At 40.9% G+C, this 21,374-nt stretch overlaps 1 protein-coding gene and 1 pseudogene across 3 annotated transcripts; one reads left to right on the top strand and one right to left on the bottom strand.

Moving 5' to 3' along the window:
* Nucleotides 1-1,583: 1,583 nt before the first annotated feature.
* LOC102223133 (protein canopy 4) lies at nt 1,584-3,985 on the bottom strand. 3 transcript variants are annotated; one of them, XM_023346584.1, is made up of 6 exons: nt 3,926-3,985; nt 3,564-3,690; nt 2,592-2,688; nt 2,323-2,445; nt 2,114-2,231; nt 1,584-1,907 (listed from the first exon to the last, which is right to left on the bottom strand). In XM_023346584.1, the coding sequence occupies exons 2-6, from the start codon at nt 3,671-3,673 to the stop codon at nt 1,801-1,803; spliced, it is 555 nt and encodes a 184-aa protein (XP_023202352.1). In that variant the 5' UTR covers nt 3,674-3,690; nt 3,926-3,985; the 3' UTR covers nt 1,584-1,800. The 3 variants fall into 3 exon arrangements, with proteins under 3 accessions (XP_023202352.1, XP_023202350.1, XP_023202351.1); XM_023346582.1 differs by having other exon boundaries at nt 3,796-3,959; XM_023346583.1 differs by lacking the exon at nt 3,926-3,985 and adding an exon at nt 3,804-3,884.
* Nucleotides 3,986-4,897: 912 nt separating this feature from the next.
* LOC102222880 lies at nt 4,898-15,445 on the top strand (annotated as a pseudogene).
* The last annotated feature ends 5,929 nt before the right edge of the window (nt 15,446-21,374 follow it).

Below are 21,374 nucleotides of genomic sequence, written 5' to 3'. Positions count from 1 at the left end.
AGAAAAGTAACAGGTGCCAGCACACACAGCCAGCAGTAACAGTAATCCAGGCCAGGAATTTGATACCATCCCAGGCCGCCACCAGAGAATTAACTCAAGTCACCAGGACTGAATTAAATTTTAAATGAAGTTGTGCACTTTACCATCAACGGCGGCTGTAAATGCTATTCTCACTGAGACTGCACCCATACCAACACAATGCTTTTGTGTTTGAGTTGCTGATAGGAAAAGTTGGGAGAACTCCATCAGACACCAACTTCATCTAAACATGTTTGAGTCGAATGTCTAGATAAATGTGTCAAATCTGTCCTTTTTTTTTTGTTTTTAGCAAAAAACCCAAATTTTGGTATCCATGTGCTTTTTGCCATAACACTTGTGCACAATCTGGTGTATATCTTTCTGCATTCCTGTGTCAGACATCCTCACAAAATTATTATTATTATTATTTCAAATTAAGTGGCCTGAATCAAATCTTTAGTCCCAGAACCTCTGCAATCGCTGAGCAGGCCAGGCCTGCGGAAAATGTCCCACTACTCCCGCTGGCCAATCCACCCCTGGCCCATGCGTGGGAAAGTAAGCTCCAAGTTCAACTTCTAAGCCCGGAGAAAGTAAAATGTATCACAAAAGCATCTTTTAAGTTCTGGAAAATAATATTTGGGAACAGCACCTTGTAGCCTTCTGGAAAATAACCAGAATTTTTCATTAAAGAATTGGGTAAAAGATATTTTGTAGTACTTCCGAAATGTTTTGCAGGGTTGTGCAGCAAGGTATATAATCAGTCTTTAATATATTTTTTTGTGTGTTTTTGAGAAATATTTCACATGTAAATTCCCCGTGGAGTAGCAGAAAAAAGCAGCTGGTCAAATAAAACTTTGCCGCATAAATAATGTTTAGTGAGGCTAAATTACACGTCCCTTAATGTTTCACCTTTTATACCGACACAGCACAGGAACAGCAGCTCCCTCCGTCTTGAACGTCTCACCAGCTGAAGAGCCAGGGAAGAACAGCAGCATGTTGCTGTACAACACTGCATCGTCTGTAAACTGCAAAAAAAAAAAAAAAAACGCCAAGAAATAACAGGATGAAAACCAGCTGGGGGCAGCATGGAGCAGCTCCGATCCGATGCGCCTGGGGGGTGGAAAAGTCTCACCGACCGTCACTCTGCTCCCACACTCAGCCAGAGGAGCCCTGATGATGAACTCTCCATCTGCGGAGCGGCGATCCCGTCCAGAACCAGATGGTCCGAGCCTCAGTCCGACAAGCTGCGGGGGGGAGGGTCCAACAGGTGGGGTCTCATCACGATCTCCATGCTGTCCTCCTGACAGCTCACCTCAAGAGCCTGAGAGCTGACCTCCAAAGCAGCCAAGTCAGAGTGAAATAGAAAAACCGGTTCGGTTTGATGCGTGAAGCTCTGAGCTCTCAGAAAATAGGCAGAAAAGATGAAATAAGCAGCAAGAGGAGGCATTGTTTGGCTCTCTGATGCCGTTTGTCTGCAGGAGCCTCACAGCCGAATCTAATCAGAACTGATTACCTGAGCAGCAGCTCTGAGTTTAAAGACGTCACATAAGCGGTTTATGTTGTTAAAAAGGTTTATTTCAAATATATAAAACTGTACATGGGGCAATATGAAGTAGAAATACTGCTGTGATGCAAATAATATATAAAGTGTCATGTTGCAACATGCCGATTATCCATCTGCAAACAGAATAACAGACTTCCTCTATGCATAATTTCGGCTTCTGTCCTCTGCGATGCAGCTGAGGTGTAGTGTTGTCTTCACTTTCGTCCAAAAGTTTTCCCTCAAAGTTCTCTGGCATCGTGTGTCATTCCCTCTTTATCTGCTCTTTTTTCTTCCTCAGCTCCTCCTTTAAGACCGGAGTCGCCTTTCCACACCTCCTCAAGACATTCTGGATAAAAGAAAGCACATGATTCAGGAAGAGCATATATGTAAAATCTGTGAAATTTTAAATGCGTGGTTTAGACAACTTAGACTTTTGATTCAAATAAGTATTATTTCCCATTTAAATCACTTTCTTAATGGCTTCCTTATCACTGTGTGAGCATCAGAATTTTAAATAAGTAGCTCTGAAGCGTCTCTCCGTTTCCGTCCCACCTCGCTCTGACGTCTTCAGGACGTGGTTCTCACAGAGGAAGTTCTCCAGCCTCCGGTCCTGATGGTGGAAGTACCATTCCTCCACCACGTCCTCGTACTGCTCCAGCATCGTCTCGCACTGATCGCATAAAACACACTTTGTCTAAAAAAAACCCCCCACCGTTTTGACAATCGTTTACCTTTAGGAAGGGGAGTGTTCTCTGTCTTACCTGTTTTTTCATATTTGTCACCTCCGCAGACGGCTCGTCCCAGAGCTCATATGGCATGCCCAGGTCTACTTTCACTCCTTTGTTGACCAGATTCTTCAGCGTCGTCATGGTCTGACTGGAGCCCTGCAGTCAACGTCAAACACAAAACGATAAACCACATGCTTAAGCGGACACACATTGCTCAATTTAGTGTTGAAAAAGGTAGAAAGTAATCCAAACTTTCACGAAGCTTTGGAGAAACGCATTCAGTACAACGAGGCGTTCACTACCTTGGCGTATCTGAGGCTACCAGGCCTCTCGGCGTGAACGTTGTACTGCAGGATGCGCTCGCATATGTTGTCCACCGCCTCGGTCAGACGAGTTTCTCTGAAATACAGCATGAAAGACTAAATACTGACTTCTAACAAACGCAGGCAATAAAACTCTTTGCAAAACTTCAAACACACAAACTCTCTACAAAGAAGAAAACTAGTATAATCTCAAGCAGAAAACACACAGGATGCAACAAAGCCAAATAGCTCGTACAAAAAACCTAGATGTCATTATGTACCTGAAATATGTACCGAACCTGAAATTCTTTACAACCATGTCAAATATAATAATCAGCTCACAACAACTTTAAAAACATTACTAGAAGAAAGGGATTATTGCTAAAGTAGGGCAAGTGAAAGTATGTATATATATATATATATATATATATATATATATATATACAGTACAGACCAAAAGTTTGGACACACCTTTTAATTCAATGAGTTTCCTTTATTTTCATGACTATTGACATTGTAGATTCACACTGAAGGCATCAAAACTATGAATAACACATGTGGAAATATGCACTAAACAAAAAAGTGTAAAACAACTGAAAATACCCCTTATATTCTAGTTTCTTCAAAGTAGCAACCTTTTGCTGTGATTACTGCTTTGCACACACTCTGCATTTTCTTGATGAGCTTCAAGAGGTCGTCACCTGAAATGGTTTTCACTTCATAGGTGTGCCCTGTCAGGTTAATAAGTGGGATTTCTTGCCTTATAAATAGTCATGAAAATAAAGAAAACCCATTGAATTAGAAAGTACAGTCCAAACCTTTGGTCTGTACTGTATATATATATATATATATATATATATATATATATATATATATATATATATATAGGCGGCTTCTCTAAGGTCACTGCTGATCTCTTTCTATCCTGGCATTGAGTTAAAACACAAGGATATTATGAAAAATATGGCTTACGAGGTGTTGTATTGAATCTTCCTCCTCCTCTTGCCTGTGTCCAGCACCTCTCCAACCTCCAGAACCTCTTTAGAGCGGCCAGTTTTCTCCAGAGTCTCCTGCAGCTCCATTGTGAGAAACTTACAAACTGACACAAACAAACAAACAACCCAATATTAATTACCGACTCGCGAAAAGAACAGAACAGAAAAGTTGCAACAAACACGACTCCTGAGTCTTTTTATCGTCAAACCTTCGCACTTATTGGGCAGTCTCTCGTCTTCACTCCCAGCAGCAAAGCCGCAGACACAAACGACAGCCAGAATAAACGCGTTCATTCTGAATATGTGCTTAAAATGGAGAGAATTAAAGTTTAGCGTCACCTCAGCCACATCGGCATCATTTTTCTTCGTGCGCATGCGCACTGCATCCAAGCAGGCACGACCAGTCGATTGCTGGTGGCTCGATGGCAGGATAAGAAAAAGGAAAGAGGAAACATCGATTTGTTCAAATAAAGTGTAAAAAATATACATATCGAGGGCAAATAGGTCTAGTAAATTGAGATACAAGAAAATTAAATGAAATTCAAACGTAAAATAAAATTTTTTACTTGCATCTTGATGGTTTTATTATTTATGAAATTCTTACCGAAAGTCCTAATTTTTTATGATCTCTGTTTACACTCACTGCGCAAGACTACGGTTGAAGAAAAGGCATGTTAAAACTTGATTAACATTTGCTGCAGAAGCTCTGGGCAATCCAGTGAAATACTGGGAGAATATATTCTGGTCAAATTAGCGCAAGCCCGAACTCTTTAGACATTGAACGCACCATCTTTGGAGAAGGGGGTGCATTAAAAGAACCTTCAGCACCTTCAAGATTTGTGGTTCCATTTGTGTGAAGGAATGGGTCAAAACCCCATCTGAGACATTTAATAACTAGTTTCTCAATACAGGAGAAGTTAATAATCAAAAAGGCTTTCCCAGAACTAATTGTATTTTATTTTCTTTTGTATGTGTGCATTACTTTGTATGTAAACATAATGGTTTGGAAAATTTTATGCCAATCACTTCTTTAGAAATATTTAAACTGAGAAAAACACAATTCCTATTTCACATCCTGTATTAACACATCACTACAGGAACAGATTAAAGTATCAAAATTGCCTTGTACCGTCGGATCTGTTTGTGTTCAAATGTCTATTTGATGTCTATTTATTGCAATTTTTAAAGCAGCTGTCAGCATTCCCATTTTTCCTCTTGAAGTGTTTCTCAAAATACACCCAGCCTAAAATTAGAACCAGCTCCCTGGCCTAATTTAGCTCCTTCAGAGCCGTTTGCTGTACACAGCTTCAACATTGTATATGTTGGGTCTAATCAATGTGACATTTGGCAGTGAAGCAGTTAAAGGAGAAGGTGTCAGCCTCTTGGTTTCTCAGGTGACATTTGCAGCACGATCAACAGCGACCGATCCTCCAGGAGAGTGTGAGGAAGAGGAAGGAAAACCTGACGGCAGAAGGCGACCTGGAGTTACAAACCATGTTGAGATGAGGACTGAATGGAAGAGACATCAGAAACAAGGACAAGAAGGAAGTGTAGGAACGACCACCTGACAGCACGCTGGAAGAAGCAGTAAGTGACGCCCAAACGCTCAGAAAACACCCTTGTTTGTGCAGGAGGATGGAAGTTTACATGCAGATGTGTGAGGCTAACGTGTCAAAAACTGCATTACCAGTAGATTTTACTGGTGTGAGGTTATTCCCAGCTGTAACAGTGTATTATGTCACCCTGCATGGTGACCATCTGTCTATTGTCTGTGTGGAGGGAGATACAGTTACACAGAAACACAAACACTCAAGTATCGCCCTAAAGCTGTTACATAAACACAGACACATTTTAAGGATGTGAAACTGTGCACTCCTTTTTTATTTTATTTCATGAACCATAACTTCATTTCTTGTCTTGAGGCGTGAAACATCCTGGACAGACTTAAAATAGGTAAAAGCATTGTTACTCTTCTCTGCCTGTCCTATAATACAAAACATGATAGAAGCAAAGAAAAACAAGGTTTACAAAATTTCTATCATAGCCTCCTGAGACCCTGCATCCTCATATGAGGACATTACATTTTTGTAAACACAGATGTAAATAATAACATTGATTGAATGGTCTTATCGTCACACAGATAGACCCAATGTCCTCGTCTGAGGACATTGGGTTTTGAGAAAACCACTTATTGTAGAAAGCTGAAATTTCATTTTTAGGCCAATTGGGTCCTTATGATCCCAAATGACAAGGAGAAATGTATATGCAAAAACAGACCCATTGTCCTCATATGAGGGCATTGGTTTTGACATAGTTCAAGAGCACATAGAAAGCTAAAATTTAATTTCAACTAAAATTAGGTCATACTAATCCCAAATAGTAAGGAGACATAAAAAATGCACATCAAACAAAAGCCCGGGTCTCAGGAGGATAGTGTTTATTTTCCTTAAGTACTCGGTGGAAAGTATTAGGAAAACAAGATGAAGCGGTAAAATCCTTAATTATTCAAAAACAGCTGGCCCACAATGTCAATACTGATATAAAGTTAAAATAAAAGCTGTCTGTGTTGAAATAAACTCAGTAGTCTGTATGTTATTGGGTGGAGGAGGAGTTTTTCCACCAAAGATTTCCTGACAATTTTTGATGGAAATAAACTGAGACTTTCTAACCCAAGAACTCTGACCTGTGTAACTGTCAAGCATGATGGTGGAAGTTTTATGCTTTGAGGTAATTATATCTGCTAGTGGTGTTGGTTCATCACACAGACTAGGCAGAATAACACGGACGGAGGGTTGGTGTTTCCAAAGGTAAACCACCGAGTGGAACTGTCTCATAAAACCATGAGGTTTTGTATTTCAACCAGCTTTGAGTGAAAGTTTTTGATGAACAGCTTCTAAGTTTCAGACAAAACGGGAAACATTTATGAGGTTGATTAAAACAAAACTACTTTTCATGATTTCTAATAGACCACATGTGGTATCGTAGGCTGTGGTAACAGGAGCAGACTACAATCTAATGTGTTTGAATGGCAAATGGCAACATGATCTCATATCATTATGTGATGTATCAAGTTGTTTTTTTCCTCTCTGTTTGAGTCCTTTTTATCATTATCTTTCCATCTCGTTTTAGTCGTTTGATGTGAGAATGCTGGAAGCGGTGAGTGGCTTTAAGGACCAGAGCTTCGACAAGCTGAGGCGCTCCTGCCTACGTCGAGGGGCGCTCTTCAAAGACCCTCTGTTCCCTGCCACAAACCAATCCCTCTTCTACAAGAGGGCGCCCCCACCTGGACTGACCTGGAAGAGGCCACGGGTGAGTTTGCTGTGGAGTAAAAGTGTCCAAATAAAACTGAAAGCAATCCTAGCAAATGCCTAGAAAGCCTAATTTATGAATCCATCATCTCTGGTCCCTGATCTAAATTGAGAAGGCAACTACAGTGTGCCGCATTTCAACAAGTGGATTAATTAAAGCGCTTTCTATAATTAGAGAGGTTGTCAGGCAGTGAAACTCTATCCCCGGGAGGAGGAGATGCAGATGGACAGCCATATTAGTGTCAATGGTTGAGTTCAGAAAAAGCAGCAGTGTGTAAATAGACTAGTTGGTTGTTTTTAGAGCAGTGTTGTGATGGCTGGGGCTTCCAGCCACTGTAGCTGAAAACTGCAGCTACACCAACCATGTAGATGTGAATAAAAACAGCCAACTTTGAGGTTTTATAATTTGCAGGTTTATTGGGGAAACGGTTATGTTTTTATGGTGGGGAATGAATGTTTTATTACAGTAGTTAGGGTGCAGCTTGTGCTGTAAACGTTATGTTACCTTCTGATCCTTTCTGGTTTGTGTTATGCTGTTTTGAAAAAGTCTGGAATTGCATTTTATGGTTTTGCAAGTCGGGCTGCATGGTGGAGCAGTTGCTAGAACTTGTAGCAATAAGATCCTGAGTTTGAATCCTGGCCTGGGCACTTTTGACCTTGAGTTTGGATGTTCCTCCTGCAGATACATAGGTTCTCTCTACTTATTTTTGCTCCCCGCACATGTCCAAAACCATGACTGTTTTGTCAATTGCTCTCTCTACATTGCACTCAGGTATGAGTGTGTGCTTGTGGTTGTTTGTCCTGGGTATCTCTATCTAGGGTGTAACCGCTCCTCTCTCCTCCCCACCCTGAGCAATCCTCCAAGGACGAGCAGGCCGGTACAGATTCTCCATCCTACGAGAGACGAGGGTCTTCAAGGAGGCAACTGTCGTTATTCTCTTGCTTCTTCAAGATGTTTTACTCCTCAACCAAAAGTCTTCTTCGGTTCTTCGGACTTCGAAGCTGTACTCATAAAAAAAATCACTCTCACAGGGCCCTCGAGGCCAATTTATCCTCCCTTTACGCACGTACAGAGGTCCACCCAATTCTGACGTCATCAACCATTACTGTCCTCATACTTTTATGATGTTTATTAAGTTAGCATTGGACACTATATCAACAAGAAGAACGTTCGGACTCAGTTTGGAATCCGAAAGAAAGTTTCAACTAATAGCAAGCGTGGAATAAATCATGATAATGTACATTCTCAGAGGAAGACATGAAGAATCACTGGAGTAGATGAAGGTGGTCTGTGTTTCCATTAAATACATCCACATGTGGATAGAGAAGTTCCCCCATATTCATCATTTGTCTGGAAAGCATCAGGATTTGTTTTATATAAAAAAAACGTCATGTTTTCTGTCCCCTTGAATGAATGGAAGTTAATCATTGTAGACTGATGAGATTTTATTTACTTTTTATCCTAATTTGGACTTTTGTTACGTCTCTCATCTATCCAGGAAATTTGCAGGGACCCTCGTTTGTTTGTGGATGGTATCAGCACTCGCGACTTGCACCAAGGCAGCCTGGGTAACTGCTGGATGGTGGCAGCCATTTCCTGCTTGGCATCCGAGCCTTCACTGTGGAAGAAGGTTCTCCCTCATTGTCCTATCAGCTCTGTGCCCTGCCTTTACACTTTCCCCTAATCTTATGCATCCCTTCTCCTCACTTCAGGTCATTCCCAACCACATGGATCAGGAGTGGAACCCAAAACGTTCAGACCTGTACGCAGGGATCTTCCATTTCAGATTCTGGCGCTTCGGGCATTGGGTTGATGTCGTGGTGGACGACCGTTTGCCGGTCAGTCAAGATGGAGTCCTGCTCTTCTGCCGCTCAGCAACACCAAGAGAGTTTTGGAGCGCCTTGCTGGAGAAGGCCTACGCCAAGTAAGGAGAAGCAGAAAACTGTGTCCAATGGACAAGTGGAGCATTAATATTCTTTCAAAGCTTGGCAGCTACTTATATTCTTTAAAATAACCCTGTCTATATCCTCGGCAATCATATAAGGTCTTCAGCAAAGGTTCAAAACACTCATTTCCAGAGATCCAGAGTTTCCCAAAAAGAGAACAAAGCCCCCTTGCTAAGTCCCGTTTGTGCTGACTTGATGGCAATTAAAGGGTAAAAAGGCAAAATGGACACTTTCCAGTCAAAGTTGGGTTTTTTTCCTGAAACTGTTGATAAAATAAATTAAATATGTGATTTATACCAACTGTTTTAGCAAATGAGCATTTGCCAAATCTGCATTTCAGACAAATTATGATCAATAAACTAGAAGTAGTTCATGTTATAACTTGAACAGTGAACATGAATCAATGCATTTTAACCTGGACCACATGCACCAGCCCTATTTCTATTGGAGGTAAACTTTATGATAACTGGAGAAAGAAACTTAAAACATATGGCCACAATAACAGAAAGTAAGCAGAGAGAAGTCAAGGTGAGGCTTTAAACATAACAACAAGACCCCAGTTCTCAAGCACATCAGTGGTAGAATCATGCAGTGGGGCTCTTGCGTCCAGCTATGCTGGTGCGTTGGACCCAAATATGCCTGAACATTAATGCAAAAACAAAAGGTTTTTTGAGCCCTTATTTAACTGCCTTGAAATTGTTTAAATATTATTAAATTCATTTTAGTTTGATTTTTACATAATTTATAAAGCGCTCAAACAAGCTACTGGAACGACCATCTGAAATAATTGAAGTTTATTGAAAAATTCGGAAGATTAAAGCTAAAAAAAATAATATAAAAATAAGTAAAAAATAAAATAATATTAAATAAAAACAGAAAACAATGGATTAATATAAAAATAAAATAATCATTTGTACAAATATACATATAAAGAAGGAAAAGCCGGGCATGCCAGGAAGCCGTTCTGCAATGAAGTGGGAGAAGATGAGAGAATTGATGTAAATGTGTGTAAACTTATGTCTAATTTTGAGCCTGTGTGGATTAGGGGAAACTCCCCACAACACTGAAAGCCCAGAGGCAAAGCCACAAATCTCCTGCAAATGAACTGACTGACATCTAGAAAGGGATGAACTGAGTGTCACACGCGACTCCCTGAACCAGTTTGTGTTTCGGTTTCAGACTAAATGGCTGCTATGAGGCTTTAGAGGGAGGAAACACTGCGGAGGCCCTCATCGACTTCACTGGAGGAGTTTCGGAGCCTCTCAGCCTGGACTGTGAGGCCCTCAGCCTGAGCAGCGAGCGGAGGAAGGCACTCTTCCAGACATTAGCTAAGGTCCATGAGCACAAATCCCTCATCACATGCTCCATCCGGGTAGGACTTTGTCTTTTCTGTGACCCTGAGGGGCTTCAACGTTTCAGACGGTACTGGTAAATTACTAAACGTTTCACATTTCTCAGCCAGCTGAGGGGGAGACGGTGGAGTCGGTGTTGGACTGCGGGCTCGTACGAGGACACGCCTATGGCATCACAGCGGTGAGGAAGGTGAGGCTGGCGGAGAATCCGCCGAGGACAGGCGGGACGTTCCGACTCTTTATGGTGCGCATGAGGAACCCGTGGGGGACCACGGACTGGAAAGGAGCCTGGAGTCAGGGGTGAGGGCGCTTTCAAACCTTTTCTTCTGACTGCTGAGCGCATTTTGTAGGCGCTTTAGGAATAAAGCCTCAGCTGACGATGTAGTTTACAACGTTTTACAATGCCACTGCAACTTTTCTGGACAATTTCAGACATTTTACAACAGTTAGGCAAATGTTTTACAGGGGAACATCTGCTGTTTACATTACGAAGCTCTGAGAAAACCGAGAAAAATGGCCACAATGGACCAATGACTCCTTCCAGAAGTTAAAACACTACTTGTTTATTTCTTACACTCTGTCATCTGCTTCACAGTAGAGCTCATCTACAGCACCTCTCAGAAGTGATCACACCTTTTGAACTTTTTCCACGCTATACTCAAATGTACTTTAATGCTTTAAGCTGAATTTTATATGATAGATGATTATGCAGCATTTCATGTGTCGAATAAAAATCTAAAAAGTGTGGTGTGCATTTGTCGTCGGCCCTCCTGCGGCAATGCTTTATAGAAACACCTTTCACTGCAATTACAGCTGCAAATCCTTTGTGTCTCTACCAGTATGACACATCTGGAGACGGGCATCTTCGCTATAAACTCCACCAGTCTCGTCATTGAAAAACCACATGTACCACAAGCTTCTTTAAAAATGTGCAAAAGAAAAAAAAACTGCCAAATGCACTGAACAAAATGCTAAAAATAGATTTAAATACAGAACATAACAAAAAGACAAATGAGAGGAAAATTCACAATAAAATTTTACATAAAGATTTTCTAAAAGTCACATACTAGAAAGATTTAAGAAGAAATGTTTATAAAGTCTGTAGAGTTTCTCCCCCTTGGGTCAGTGAAGATGTTTTGACCGCTGTTTCTCTCTCAGCTGTAGTTCTAGGACCACTGCACATTTTGGTTTCGCTTATTTAGTTCATGTCTCTGATACAATTCAACCAGTTGACACATTACTGAGTTAAATCTATTAAATGATTTTACAATCGGCTGTTTTTCCATCCAACCTATAGAGTTTGACAATCCATTAAAATCTGTTGACTTCTGTGCTAGTCTATCACAAAAATCCCACTAGAATAAAACGTGTTGAAGTTTAAGGTGTCAGTTTGACAAAATGTGAATGAATCCGTGGTACACTATGCAGCTGATTACGATGAATACGCCTTTTGTTGTTGTTGCGCGCCCCCTGCAGGTCAGAGCAGTGGCAGCAGCTGAGCCGAGCAGAGCGGGAGAAGATGGGGATTGTTGTTCGTGATGTTGGAGAGTTCTGGCACGCAGCATTTCAATCAGAATCTCAAACTATATCTTCACAAACATATGTTGCATAATTTTTCCAACCTTTCAAGCGATTTCATGCATATATATATATATTATATTATATTTGTCCTCCCCTCCAAACAGGATGGACCTCCAGGACTTCTGCTGCTACTTCACAGACGTGGTGGTGTGCCGGCTGGTGCAGAGGACGCTGCTGTGGCCGAGCTCACACTGGAGAGAGACACAGAGCTACGGGGAGTGGGCTCCTTCTCCAGATGCCCTCGGCACAGCGCCTCTTTCTACAGGGAAGTACAGCAGCTCTGCTCAGGCCCTGAGCAACATTCGACCTGAAGGGAAGAAGGTCAGGGAGAGCAGTCAGGAAGGAACGAAAAGGGGAGCGGTCATAGAGGAGATGGACAGGAGGAGTCGCTGTGGGGGGTGCATCAACCACAGGGACAGCTTTCTGCACAATCCACAGGTGCAGACATCATAAAACATACCTAAACAAACAGAAAAAAATGCTGAAATTTACCCCATTGCCTTCTGTTTTTAAGTATATGTTTGAGGTGCAAAGCAAAGAGGAGGAGGTGCTGATCTGTCTGCAGCAGGAAGATAGGAGGGTCTTGAAGAAAAACGGAGGAGGGGAAAACCTGCCAATAGGCTTCGAGGTGCTGAAGGTGGGCAGAAGCTCTAAACAAAACGCGAACCTTTTCTCGCTTCTTGAAATTTCATCGCCTTTTCCCACCATCTCATCCCGTTGAGGTGGAGGCGAACCGCTGCAGCCGAGTGCAGCTGGTGGTGGAGCAGGCGGCCAGCTCCATCTACATGGACTCCCGCAGTGTGACTCTGAGGGGAACTTTGGCTTCGGGTCGATACGTGGTGCTGCCCACCACCTTCCTGCCGGGCGACACCGGACGCTTCCTGCTGAGGCTTTTCTCGCACTCTAATGTCCAACTCAGGTGTGCCGTAGCGCAAAAAAAGTCAGATGAAGATGAACACACCCCAACGCCCACACACACACACACACACGCACACACAAAAAGACATTTAAGACAAAGTGTTGAGGGTCAGGTCTCCTAATAGACAATAAGCAGTTAATCAATTAATAAATAAATCTCATAATACATTTAAATGAGCTCCATAATTTCTATTCAGATGATTAATATTTTTTTGAAGGGATATTTGTTTAACAAGGCTTCATTATGCATTCTATTTATGGTTTTGGTTGTGTTTGGATTTTATTTACTCTTTTTGGATGTTTTTGGTGTTTTAGATACTTAAGATATCGTTCAGTTGCAGTGTGCAGTATTCTTTATATTAATATATTACTTGAAAAATGATCTCAAGACAATAATATTGTTTATCACAATGAATTCTGGGACAATTTATCATCCAGTAAAATGTGTTATTGAGACAATCCTGTAAATTCATCATAAACCTCGTAGCCTGGTATTGACCGGCTTGCTTTTCCAAATTTGATTCGGTTAGAAGTTTAACTTTAAGCTTTTCTTAAAGCTCAACAGCATCAATGCATCTCATCTCTGTAAGGTGTAAATTTTGCAAGGGAAAGTTGACTTTACTCACAGATTTAAGGCAGCTTTTGAAGCTACAGACTGCACAGTTCAAAAGCTGCCATGAAGTTATGAGGAAATATTTTACTCCGAAACCATGTGACGAATGGGAACGAACCGTGACCAAACTAAAAAAACCCGGAGGGAGGAGGGAGAGAAAATAACAACTGAATAAAAAATAGGCAAACACGAAAATATATATAAAAAAAGCAAAACAAACCCAGAACACAGAACTCGAAACCTGGAGAGCAAAACAGAACCATAAATGTTTATGAGCGAACAGATGATGCAGCATTTCCAGTCTCCGGTTGGTTGAAACCGGCAACGTTTCCCAAATACTCTTCAATTGATTCGATTTTTAGTTTATGTTTGTTCATCAGGGCAGATAGATTGATTGTTTCCATCTATTAATTTAGCTCCAGTTAAAAAAATCAGTTTTTACTCAGAGAAACAGGAATTGATTCGTGACTAATTATTTTTCTTCCATGTAGCAGCATACATCTCATAATCCCGGTTCTGTTTTTTTTTCTCCTCTTTGAAGGGAACTAAAGGAAGAACTGCCATCTCCATCTTTGTTCCAGTGTTTTCTACCTCAGCCAGCGGTGGTGACCACAATCCATCTGCACAGGGCATCTGGTCTCAAACCTCCCAAACAAACAGGTGGCTTAGCAGAAGAAGAAGACATTGTTTTGGCCACAGACTGCTTCCATTCGCTCTGTTTTCAGCTCCTTCTGTTTTTGTTCCTTTGCATCACGTCGGGTTTCCTGCCTCGTGGCCACAGCTCCAGATGTTTACGCCGTGGTGCGGTGTGAGGGCGACGCCATCAGGACGAGAGTGTTCAAGGCTGAGGACGGAAACCCCGAATTCAACCTCCGAGCCATCTTCTACAGAAGATACCCCGACAACAACATCTCTGTCGAGGTTTGACGCTTTCTGTCTCACACCCGGTCAGACGATTGTGCATTACACGAAGTCTTCATAACCCTTGAGGGTTTTCACATTTTGTCTTAAAAATACATCAAAAATCTTGATGTATTTTACGTATTTTATGTGATAGACAAACATTAAGTAATTGATCATGTAAAGTGGGAAGAAAAATGAGTCCTGTGCAACTTTTAATAAGTTTTCTACCTGTTTATCCTGCAATTTGCAGGATTGTTTATCCTGCAATTTGCAGGATTGTTTATCCTGCAATTTGCTCCATCCGTCTTCGCATCAACTCTGCGCGATTTTCTTGCCTCTGCTGCAGAAAAACTTTCACACAGCATGATTCTACCACCACCATATTTCCTCCATTAGATGGTGTAATGTTTTCTGCCACACACACAGTTTTGCTAGTGGGACTAAACTTTCACATTTTGATCACGTTTGACCAGAGAAGCTTCCTAACAAATGTGTTTGTTGAGTCTTGGGAAACTTTCAGCATGACATGTTTAAAGTTTCACTTTAAAGAATTGCTTTCTTCTGGTCACTCATAGAGTAAAGCTTCAGTTGGTAACTTTTATAAACTAATTTGCTTTGATCTGGTTGGACAAGTGTTCATTGTGCTCCAAGTGTGACATGTGTGATTCAAATTATTCAATTATCTCTGCAATCTGTCAACAAATCTTGATATTTATGCAGCCATTTAAATCCAAACTTTACACACCACCCCTAGGAGTTTTACTACATGAAACCCCAATAAAGCATATTAAAGTCTACTCCCATCATAAGCTAATATGAAAACGTTTTGAGTTTTGCAGTAATAACCTGCATGCATGCTGGCATATGTGCAGCTATGGAGCACAGGCCTGCTGTGGGACTCCCTCCTCGGAGCGGCTCGACTCCAGACGACAGAATCCGAGAGGAGCCGGAGCCTCGTGATAGATCTGCGAGGGGGACGGTTGCGCTCGGGGTCCAGAGGCTGCATCTACGTGGAGACGTCCACCAGCGTCTGCCTGACGGATTTGTGACATCTGTCTGGTTGCCGCGGTACCACCAAGATCATTTGGATGAACAGCAGAGCAAATAGACGACGACTGTCAGGAACAGCAAATATAGCAAACCCTTTTTCTCTGTTCAGGGTTTTATTTGACTGCTATTATTATTTTTTTTTTTAATACAACAATTATCTCTGTTTCCTATATATATTATGTTTTTTTTTCTTCATTTTATACAATAAATAATAAGACACCATGTGCTTCTTTTATTTAATTTAAAGTCAAATATTCATATTTTTAAAATAAATCTTAATGGATGTTTCTTGAAAATTTGATGTTCCCAATTTTTATTGTATGTTCTTAATGCTCCGTGCAACAGGAGTTCTCCCTGCTGCACAGTCCAAACATTAGAAAGCTATGACTGCAATGATTTTTAAGATGGCCTGTAATTTCTGACCAAATTGTACGTGGATTACCAGAAAAGTCCCGTCATCGTAAACAGACTAATAACTTCTGTCTGTCTGCTTAAACCAATAATTCATGGTAGGATTAAACTGCTGACCAGATATGTGGCAATAGAGCGCAACTGTATTGTACCAAGTAGAGTTGACTATCCAGCTGTGTGCTGATCAGACCTAAAGTACTGCAGTGCTATCAGAGAAAGTGCCCTCTGCTGCATCCCCTGCTTATTTGCATCATAACCTGCGTCACACTTTAAGGAATTAAGCTCACTCCATGATATATTTGATTATTCAGAGTATTAATACAGCTGATATTGCCCAGAAAACTTACCAAAAGCATTCTGTCCGGACAACATAGAGCTCTGCCTGGCCGCAAACGTTCGATAAGACATGCTAATTCTGCAGCATTTGTTTATCAGGATTAGATCCCAGTCATCTTCGAAAGTCAAACAGGCAGCTGGTTTTATGAGCCACAGGTGTCTTGCCGCCATTACTTCACTTCTTTAATTCTTCGATACAAGCATGTGTTGCAAACAACACGCTGCTTTTGTTGATTTACGACTGATGTCTTTTTCTGCGATAACCGTTGCATCTAAGGTGCTCATCTCTTTCCACTGTTGCTCCATTCTGGCTCTGAGTTTGACTGTATTGTATTGTGCAAATGTAAAGTGGGCCCTCAAATATTCACAGTGCGATAATCATAAATTCATTTATTTTCAGAGGAACTGGAGTCCAAATTATCCACAAAAATTGTCTATACACTTATGGGTTCTTTTGTAGAGGACTTCTCGGATATTAAAGGGAAAACAAAGCTTGTTAAGTTGAAAAACCTAAAGGGCAAATCCATTTGACAGAAGCAGGTGTTTGAAAAGTAGCCAATCCTGGAGCACCATTCATTTTCCTTATTGCTGATTGGCTGTGTAGTGCAAAGAAAGTTTCAACTGTGTGCATTAATGTACATTATGGTAAATTTGGTGCCTGAAATATTAAAATAGGCAGCTATAAACATTTTAGAGGGTCTCTCAAGTATTTCTGGCTTTTGAGCTATTTACTATAGTTTGTTGGAATTGGTGCCATAAACTGAAATAAATCAACATATCCAGTTTGGAGTTATTTCATGAGATCACTTAAGTCCTAGTGCTCATGTCAAGTCCCTAAATGCAGAGATTTACCGTCTACAGTGGGACATCAACCCCTATGTTAAGAACCAGTGCTTTAACTACAAGTAATTTGCAATATTAAGTTTTATCTTTTCTATTTTTATACGAAGAAAGATGCGGTCACTGTTATGGCTAGTAATATTTTTCTTTCATAGCCAAGAATTTCATTTCAATTTTAATGTGAAGCAAGAAACAAACTAGCTCGCTGAATTTTTTGAGGTGGGTGGGGTGTCAGCTTCACTCAGCTCTCGATTTGCATAGCTAGGAGTTGCTGCCCTGCGTGGCCGCGCATGCAGGCGCGCTCCCGCCAGCTACCGCGCTTAAAGGAGCGGCTGTCCGCACACAGGCGACCCAGGAGAAACCAAAACTCTGACTGAACTGCAGGTAAGTTTACGTCCTTCCCGCGATTTCCTCATGGGGTAACTCTAACCGGAGACTTTCCGCGGCTGAACGCTGACAACGGAGGCCGTTTTCGGGGCGTGGGAGGCGGTGTGAGTTCTGGCTGGCAGCCGACTCTTTCCCACAGCGTGCCAAAGAGTGAGAGGCGAGGCCGAAGTTTGAGGAGCTCTGCGCTCATTTCTGTGCGCTCGTTCAAATCTGAGCCACGAAACTGAACAAATGTCAGTTTTCATTCCCTTCTACGTAGTTGATTTCTTTCCACATGTTGCTGCTTACTGTCAAAGATACAGATAAATTGGATCAGGCTGATCTGGGCTCCCACGCTCCCTCCACTCGCCGTTGTTCTGTGCTTGTTCTTGTGTTATGATCTTCGTTTTCCAATCAGACTGGTTATGGGAATGCAGTCTGACTAAACACTATTATTGCACTGCCATGGTTGTAATCTTGATACCAGAGAAATAACTTTTTTATTATTATTATTTTTGGAGAGTAAATAATAATGGTCAAACGTAACCTGCACTTGAAGGTTTTTAAATAGTGTTGGAAAAGTTATTTGTGTGTAGCAGGAACCAAATGAGAGTTTCCTAAGTTGTGACGTCAATTGAAATAATTTTTTTGTTTGTTTTTAACTTTTATTTGCAAAGTTTTCATGTGAGGGCAGAAAAAAAATATTGTTTTTGCTATTTAAGGGAGTTGGTCTGACTTGCATTGTGGGTAATGTATCCAACTTCATTTCTTGCAAATATGAGCTCTTAACTAAATTGTAGACTCCTGTTGCTTTAATTGTAACCTTTCTTTTAGCCGTCTGTCCCATGTGATTTATGGAGTAGATTTCGATGCATCGTTTGGAAGGTATCCAAAATGTACAAGAACAACATTGCTTTGTGAAATGTTTTTAGTTTAATGTGGACATTTTTAAAATTCTAAATCCTCTGCAGAGCACATCAACCCAAGCAATCACTTCCAGCAGTTTAGCTTTTGTCAGTAAAAATGTTTATGAAATTGCCTGATTTGCAATTATTTGATAATACGAGGGAAACAATCCACACGTATGTATTTTTATTCAGTTCTTGGGTTTAATCTGTTGCATTAACAATTATTTTACCTTTACCACAATTGCAAAGAGCCCAATCTAACCTCAAGTGTACAAACCACTCTGCCAAAAGTGAAGCCGAAATGGAGAAATGTGTGTAGCATCTGTAATTCAATACATTGCATCAATGCGTTTCTATCGGCTCAGCTGTTCTCTGTTTACGTTTATTGATCTCTCACAGCATTGTGGAGGAACTTTGATCCACTCCTCTTTATAACCATATTTCAGTTCTTTGACGTTGGCATCAAGAACTCTGTCAATCAGATTCAGGTCTTCATTTTGATTGGATAATTGCAGTACCTTGAGTCTTTGTTTTTCCACAGATTCTGTTGTAAACTTAGCTGCTGAGTTTGGGATCATTGTTCTGTGTAAAGCTGCAGTGTGTAACTTTTATATAAAAAGAACACATTTATTCAAACTAAGTTGTGACATTTTAGTATGAGACAGATAATCCATGGGGAAAAAAATAGAGCTCCTTTGCCTGCTATCAGTGCCATCTAGAAACAACCAGTCAGAACCAGGAGGCGGGTCTAAGCGCTGTCAATCACCGTCTGTGTGGCACACCCCTCGACAGCACCTTTGTTTGCTTTTAAAGCCCTGCATGGGCTTCCCCAGTCTTATCTCTGAGTTGTTGCAGCCTTACTCACCTGCCTTCTTTATCAGCTGATCACTGATCTTAAACTTATTTTGTCTAAAGTAGTTTCATGTTAGACTTTATGATGATATCCAAGATGGCAGCCGTTAAGGACGATTTTGCAATATCTCAAGCTAGACAAATTAACTTTTTCATCACATTTTTGGGGTCAGATAATTAGATAGCTTTGCCACATTAGTCGGGCTCTGCAGCCATCTTCAAAAATGATCGCCATCTTGAACTTTGAAACACACCGCATGACAAGCGGTTTCTAAAAAAAGAGCGGACCTTGAAGGTTACATGTACGGAATTTCATGCTTGCATCATCATTTCATCTTATGAAATGTGCAACAATCCACTGCACTATTTGACAGTTTTGAAGAGGTGTTTGTACAGACATGTCGCAAGAAACGAACCTGTAACCATTACCTGATTAATAGTCTCCAACATTTCCTTCTCTGAGGTCATTGCTGTTGTCTTGCCATCCTGGCATAGTGTAGCACATCTGCCCAAGTTTTTTCTCCTGAGCAACAAATAGACAAAAGTCCCACTGATTATAAAATCCTACAAAAGTAGCAAAGTCATGCACAAATTTTTACAACCTGTTAACGACCATACTGTGGTGTTTAAAGGTCAGCGTGGTTTTTTTTGTTGTTTTTTATTATTATTATTATTCTTGTTCAGGTGGATTGTATTATCTGAGTTGTCAGGTTTGTTTTGGTAACGGATGAATATATCCATCAGCGTCACAATTTCTTGTTGACCTCTGCAGGTTAGCGTCACCATCCTTGAAAATGAATGCCATCAAAGACCCCCATCCGGCTGTACTGGGTGAGATCCTCTTTCCTGAGAGCTCAATGGTTTCTGTTCTGACCTGAAAATTGACAGTCCACGTTTTGGTTCTTCTTGCAGCAGTCTCAAAGGTGATTGTCGGCATGATGCCCATTGCCTACATTGCAGTCGGTGAGCGGTTGTGCGTCTTCCTGTCGGTGTCGTCGTGTTGCTTCACCGTGCTTCCTAAAAGAACAGCTTTTCCTTTGTCCACTAGGGGCAGTATACCTCAACGAGTGTCCAGTCCAGGAGAAGATCCCCATCTACCTGATCGTGTCGGGGGTCTTCACCATAGTTCTCAGCCTCCTGTCTTGCCTCCCCGGCACACGCTCCACCAAAGATACGCCGCGAACAACGGCGGGCCACGTTGTCACCATCTGGAACTCGCTGGTGTCCTTGTTCCTCTTCTGCTGGTTCATTTCGGGTGAGCAGCTTTTATTTGTAGATGAGGTGTGCCGAACCCAAAAGGACAGAAATAATGTTACTGGTCGTCTGGCAACTCCTCTGGTTAACACCAGAGAAGCTGGTTGCTCAGTGATTATTGTAACAGCAAATTTTAAATTAGTTTAAGTCACATTTCAGCCACCTGTCGTCATTTTAGTTTTCCACTAGTTTAAATTGACTAAATTTAAAATATATGATGTCACAGTTGAATTGTTGTTGGGTTTTTTTTTTTTTTAAATTTATATTTGTACATTCTTAAGCAAAATCCTTCCTTGCTTCCTTAACACACTGATACCCAGGTTAACTTTTAGTTTTGGAACAACTTAATTTGAATTATTTTTTCAATAGGTTTTTGAAATCCTAAAGAAAACCTTTTCAGACACTGAATAATGTGTATCATTACATAAAGATGGTAATTCATAATTCATGAATTCATAATTCATGATCATCTTTTACAAGAAAGAGTCTTATTATCAGAGATTTTAACTTAACAAATGAGTAGTAAAATGCCAAAATAAAATGTATGAAGACCTTTAGAAACAGGAAGTCTGGCCAGTGTTTCTTTTTTTGTTTGGTTGGTTTGTTTTCCTCAAAATTGAAGCAGTCGCTCCGTTTAGATTTTCAGTCTTCAGTTTTGTCATCAGCCCAACTGGTTCAGTTTTCTTTGTTGCGATGTCGTCGCCTTCTCTGCATTCAGTTGTCCAACACCTTCTTTAAGGGACAAGACAAAGATATGAATATCTACAATTACTAAATGTCTAAATCATTTATCTGTGTATCTTCTGAAAGGCTACATACATAATGAAATACATGAGGCTGACAGGAAATGAGACGGAGACTACAGAAGAAGATCATGGTCTATTGTCCTAGAAAGACTGACTACAATGGTCACATTGTGAGAGTTTAAGCCACTCCTGAGCCACAAGCGACATCAGAAATGTTTTATCTTGACTGAGAAGCTAAAAGGACTGACCTGTTGCTCAGAGCTCCAGAGTCCTCAGATGAAAGTAAAATTTGCAATTATTTATTCATAAGTCAAGATCATAGAGCTTGAAGGAAGGCTTTGGGCGTTTCATTAGCTAGCCTCTATAATCATCATAAATAGCGTAAACATTTGAAACGCATCAC

The sequence above is a fragment of the Xiphophorus maculatus genome, chromosome 14 (assembly GCF_002775205.1).
Source record: "Xiphophorus maculatus strain JP 163 A chromosome 14, X_maculatus-5.0-male, whole genome shotgun sequence".
Taxonomy (NCBI): domain Eukaryota; kingdom Metazoa; phylum Chordata; class Actinopteri; order Cyprinodontiformes; family Poeciliidae; genus Xiphophorus; species Xiphophorus maculatus.
This window is presented reverse-complemented; position numbering and strand designations above follow the sequence as displayed.

Excerpts from the sequence above, each read along its gene's own strand:
- LOC102223133 (XM_023346582.1), bottom strand. The coding sequence starts at position 3,880 with ATGAACGCGTTTATTCTGGCTGTCGTTTGTGTCTGCGGCTTTGCTGCT. Across the intron at positions 3,691-3,795 it reads ACTGCCCAATAAGTGCGAAG|TTTGTAAGTTTCTCACAATG; the intron begins GTTTGACGATAA and ends TGTTTGTGTCAG. Across the intron at positions 2,232-2,322 it reads TGACAAATATGAAAAAACAG|TGCGAGACGATGCTGGAGCA; the intron begins GTAAGACAGAGA and ends TTATGCGATCAG.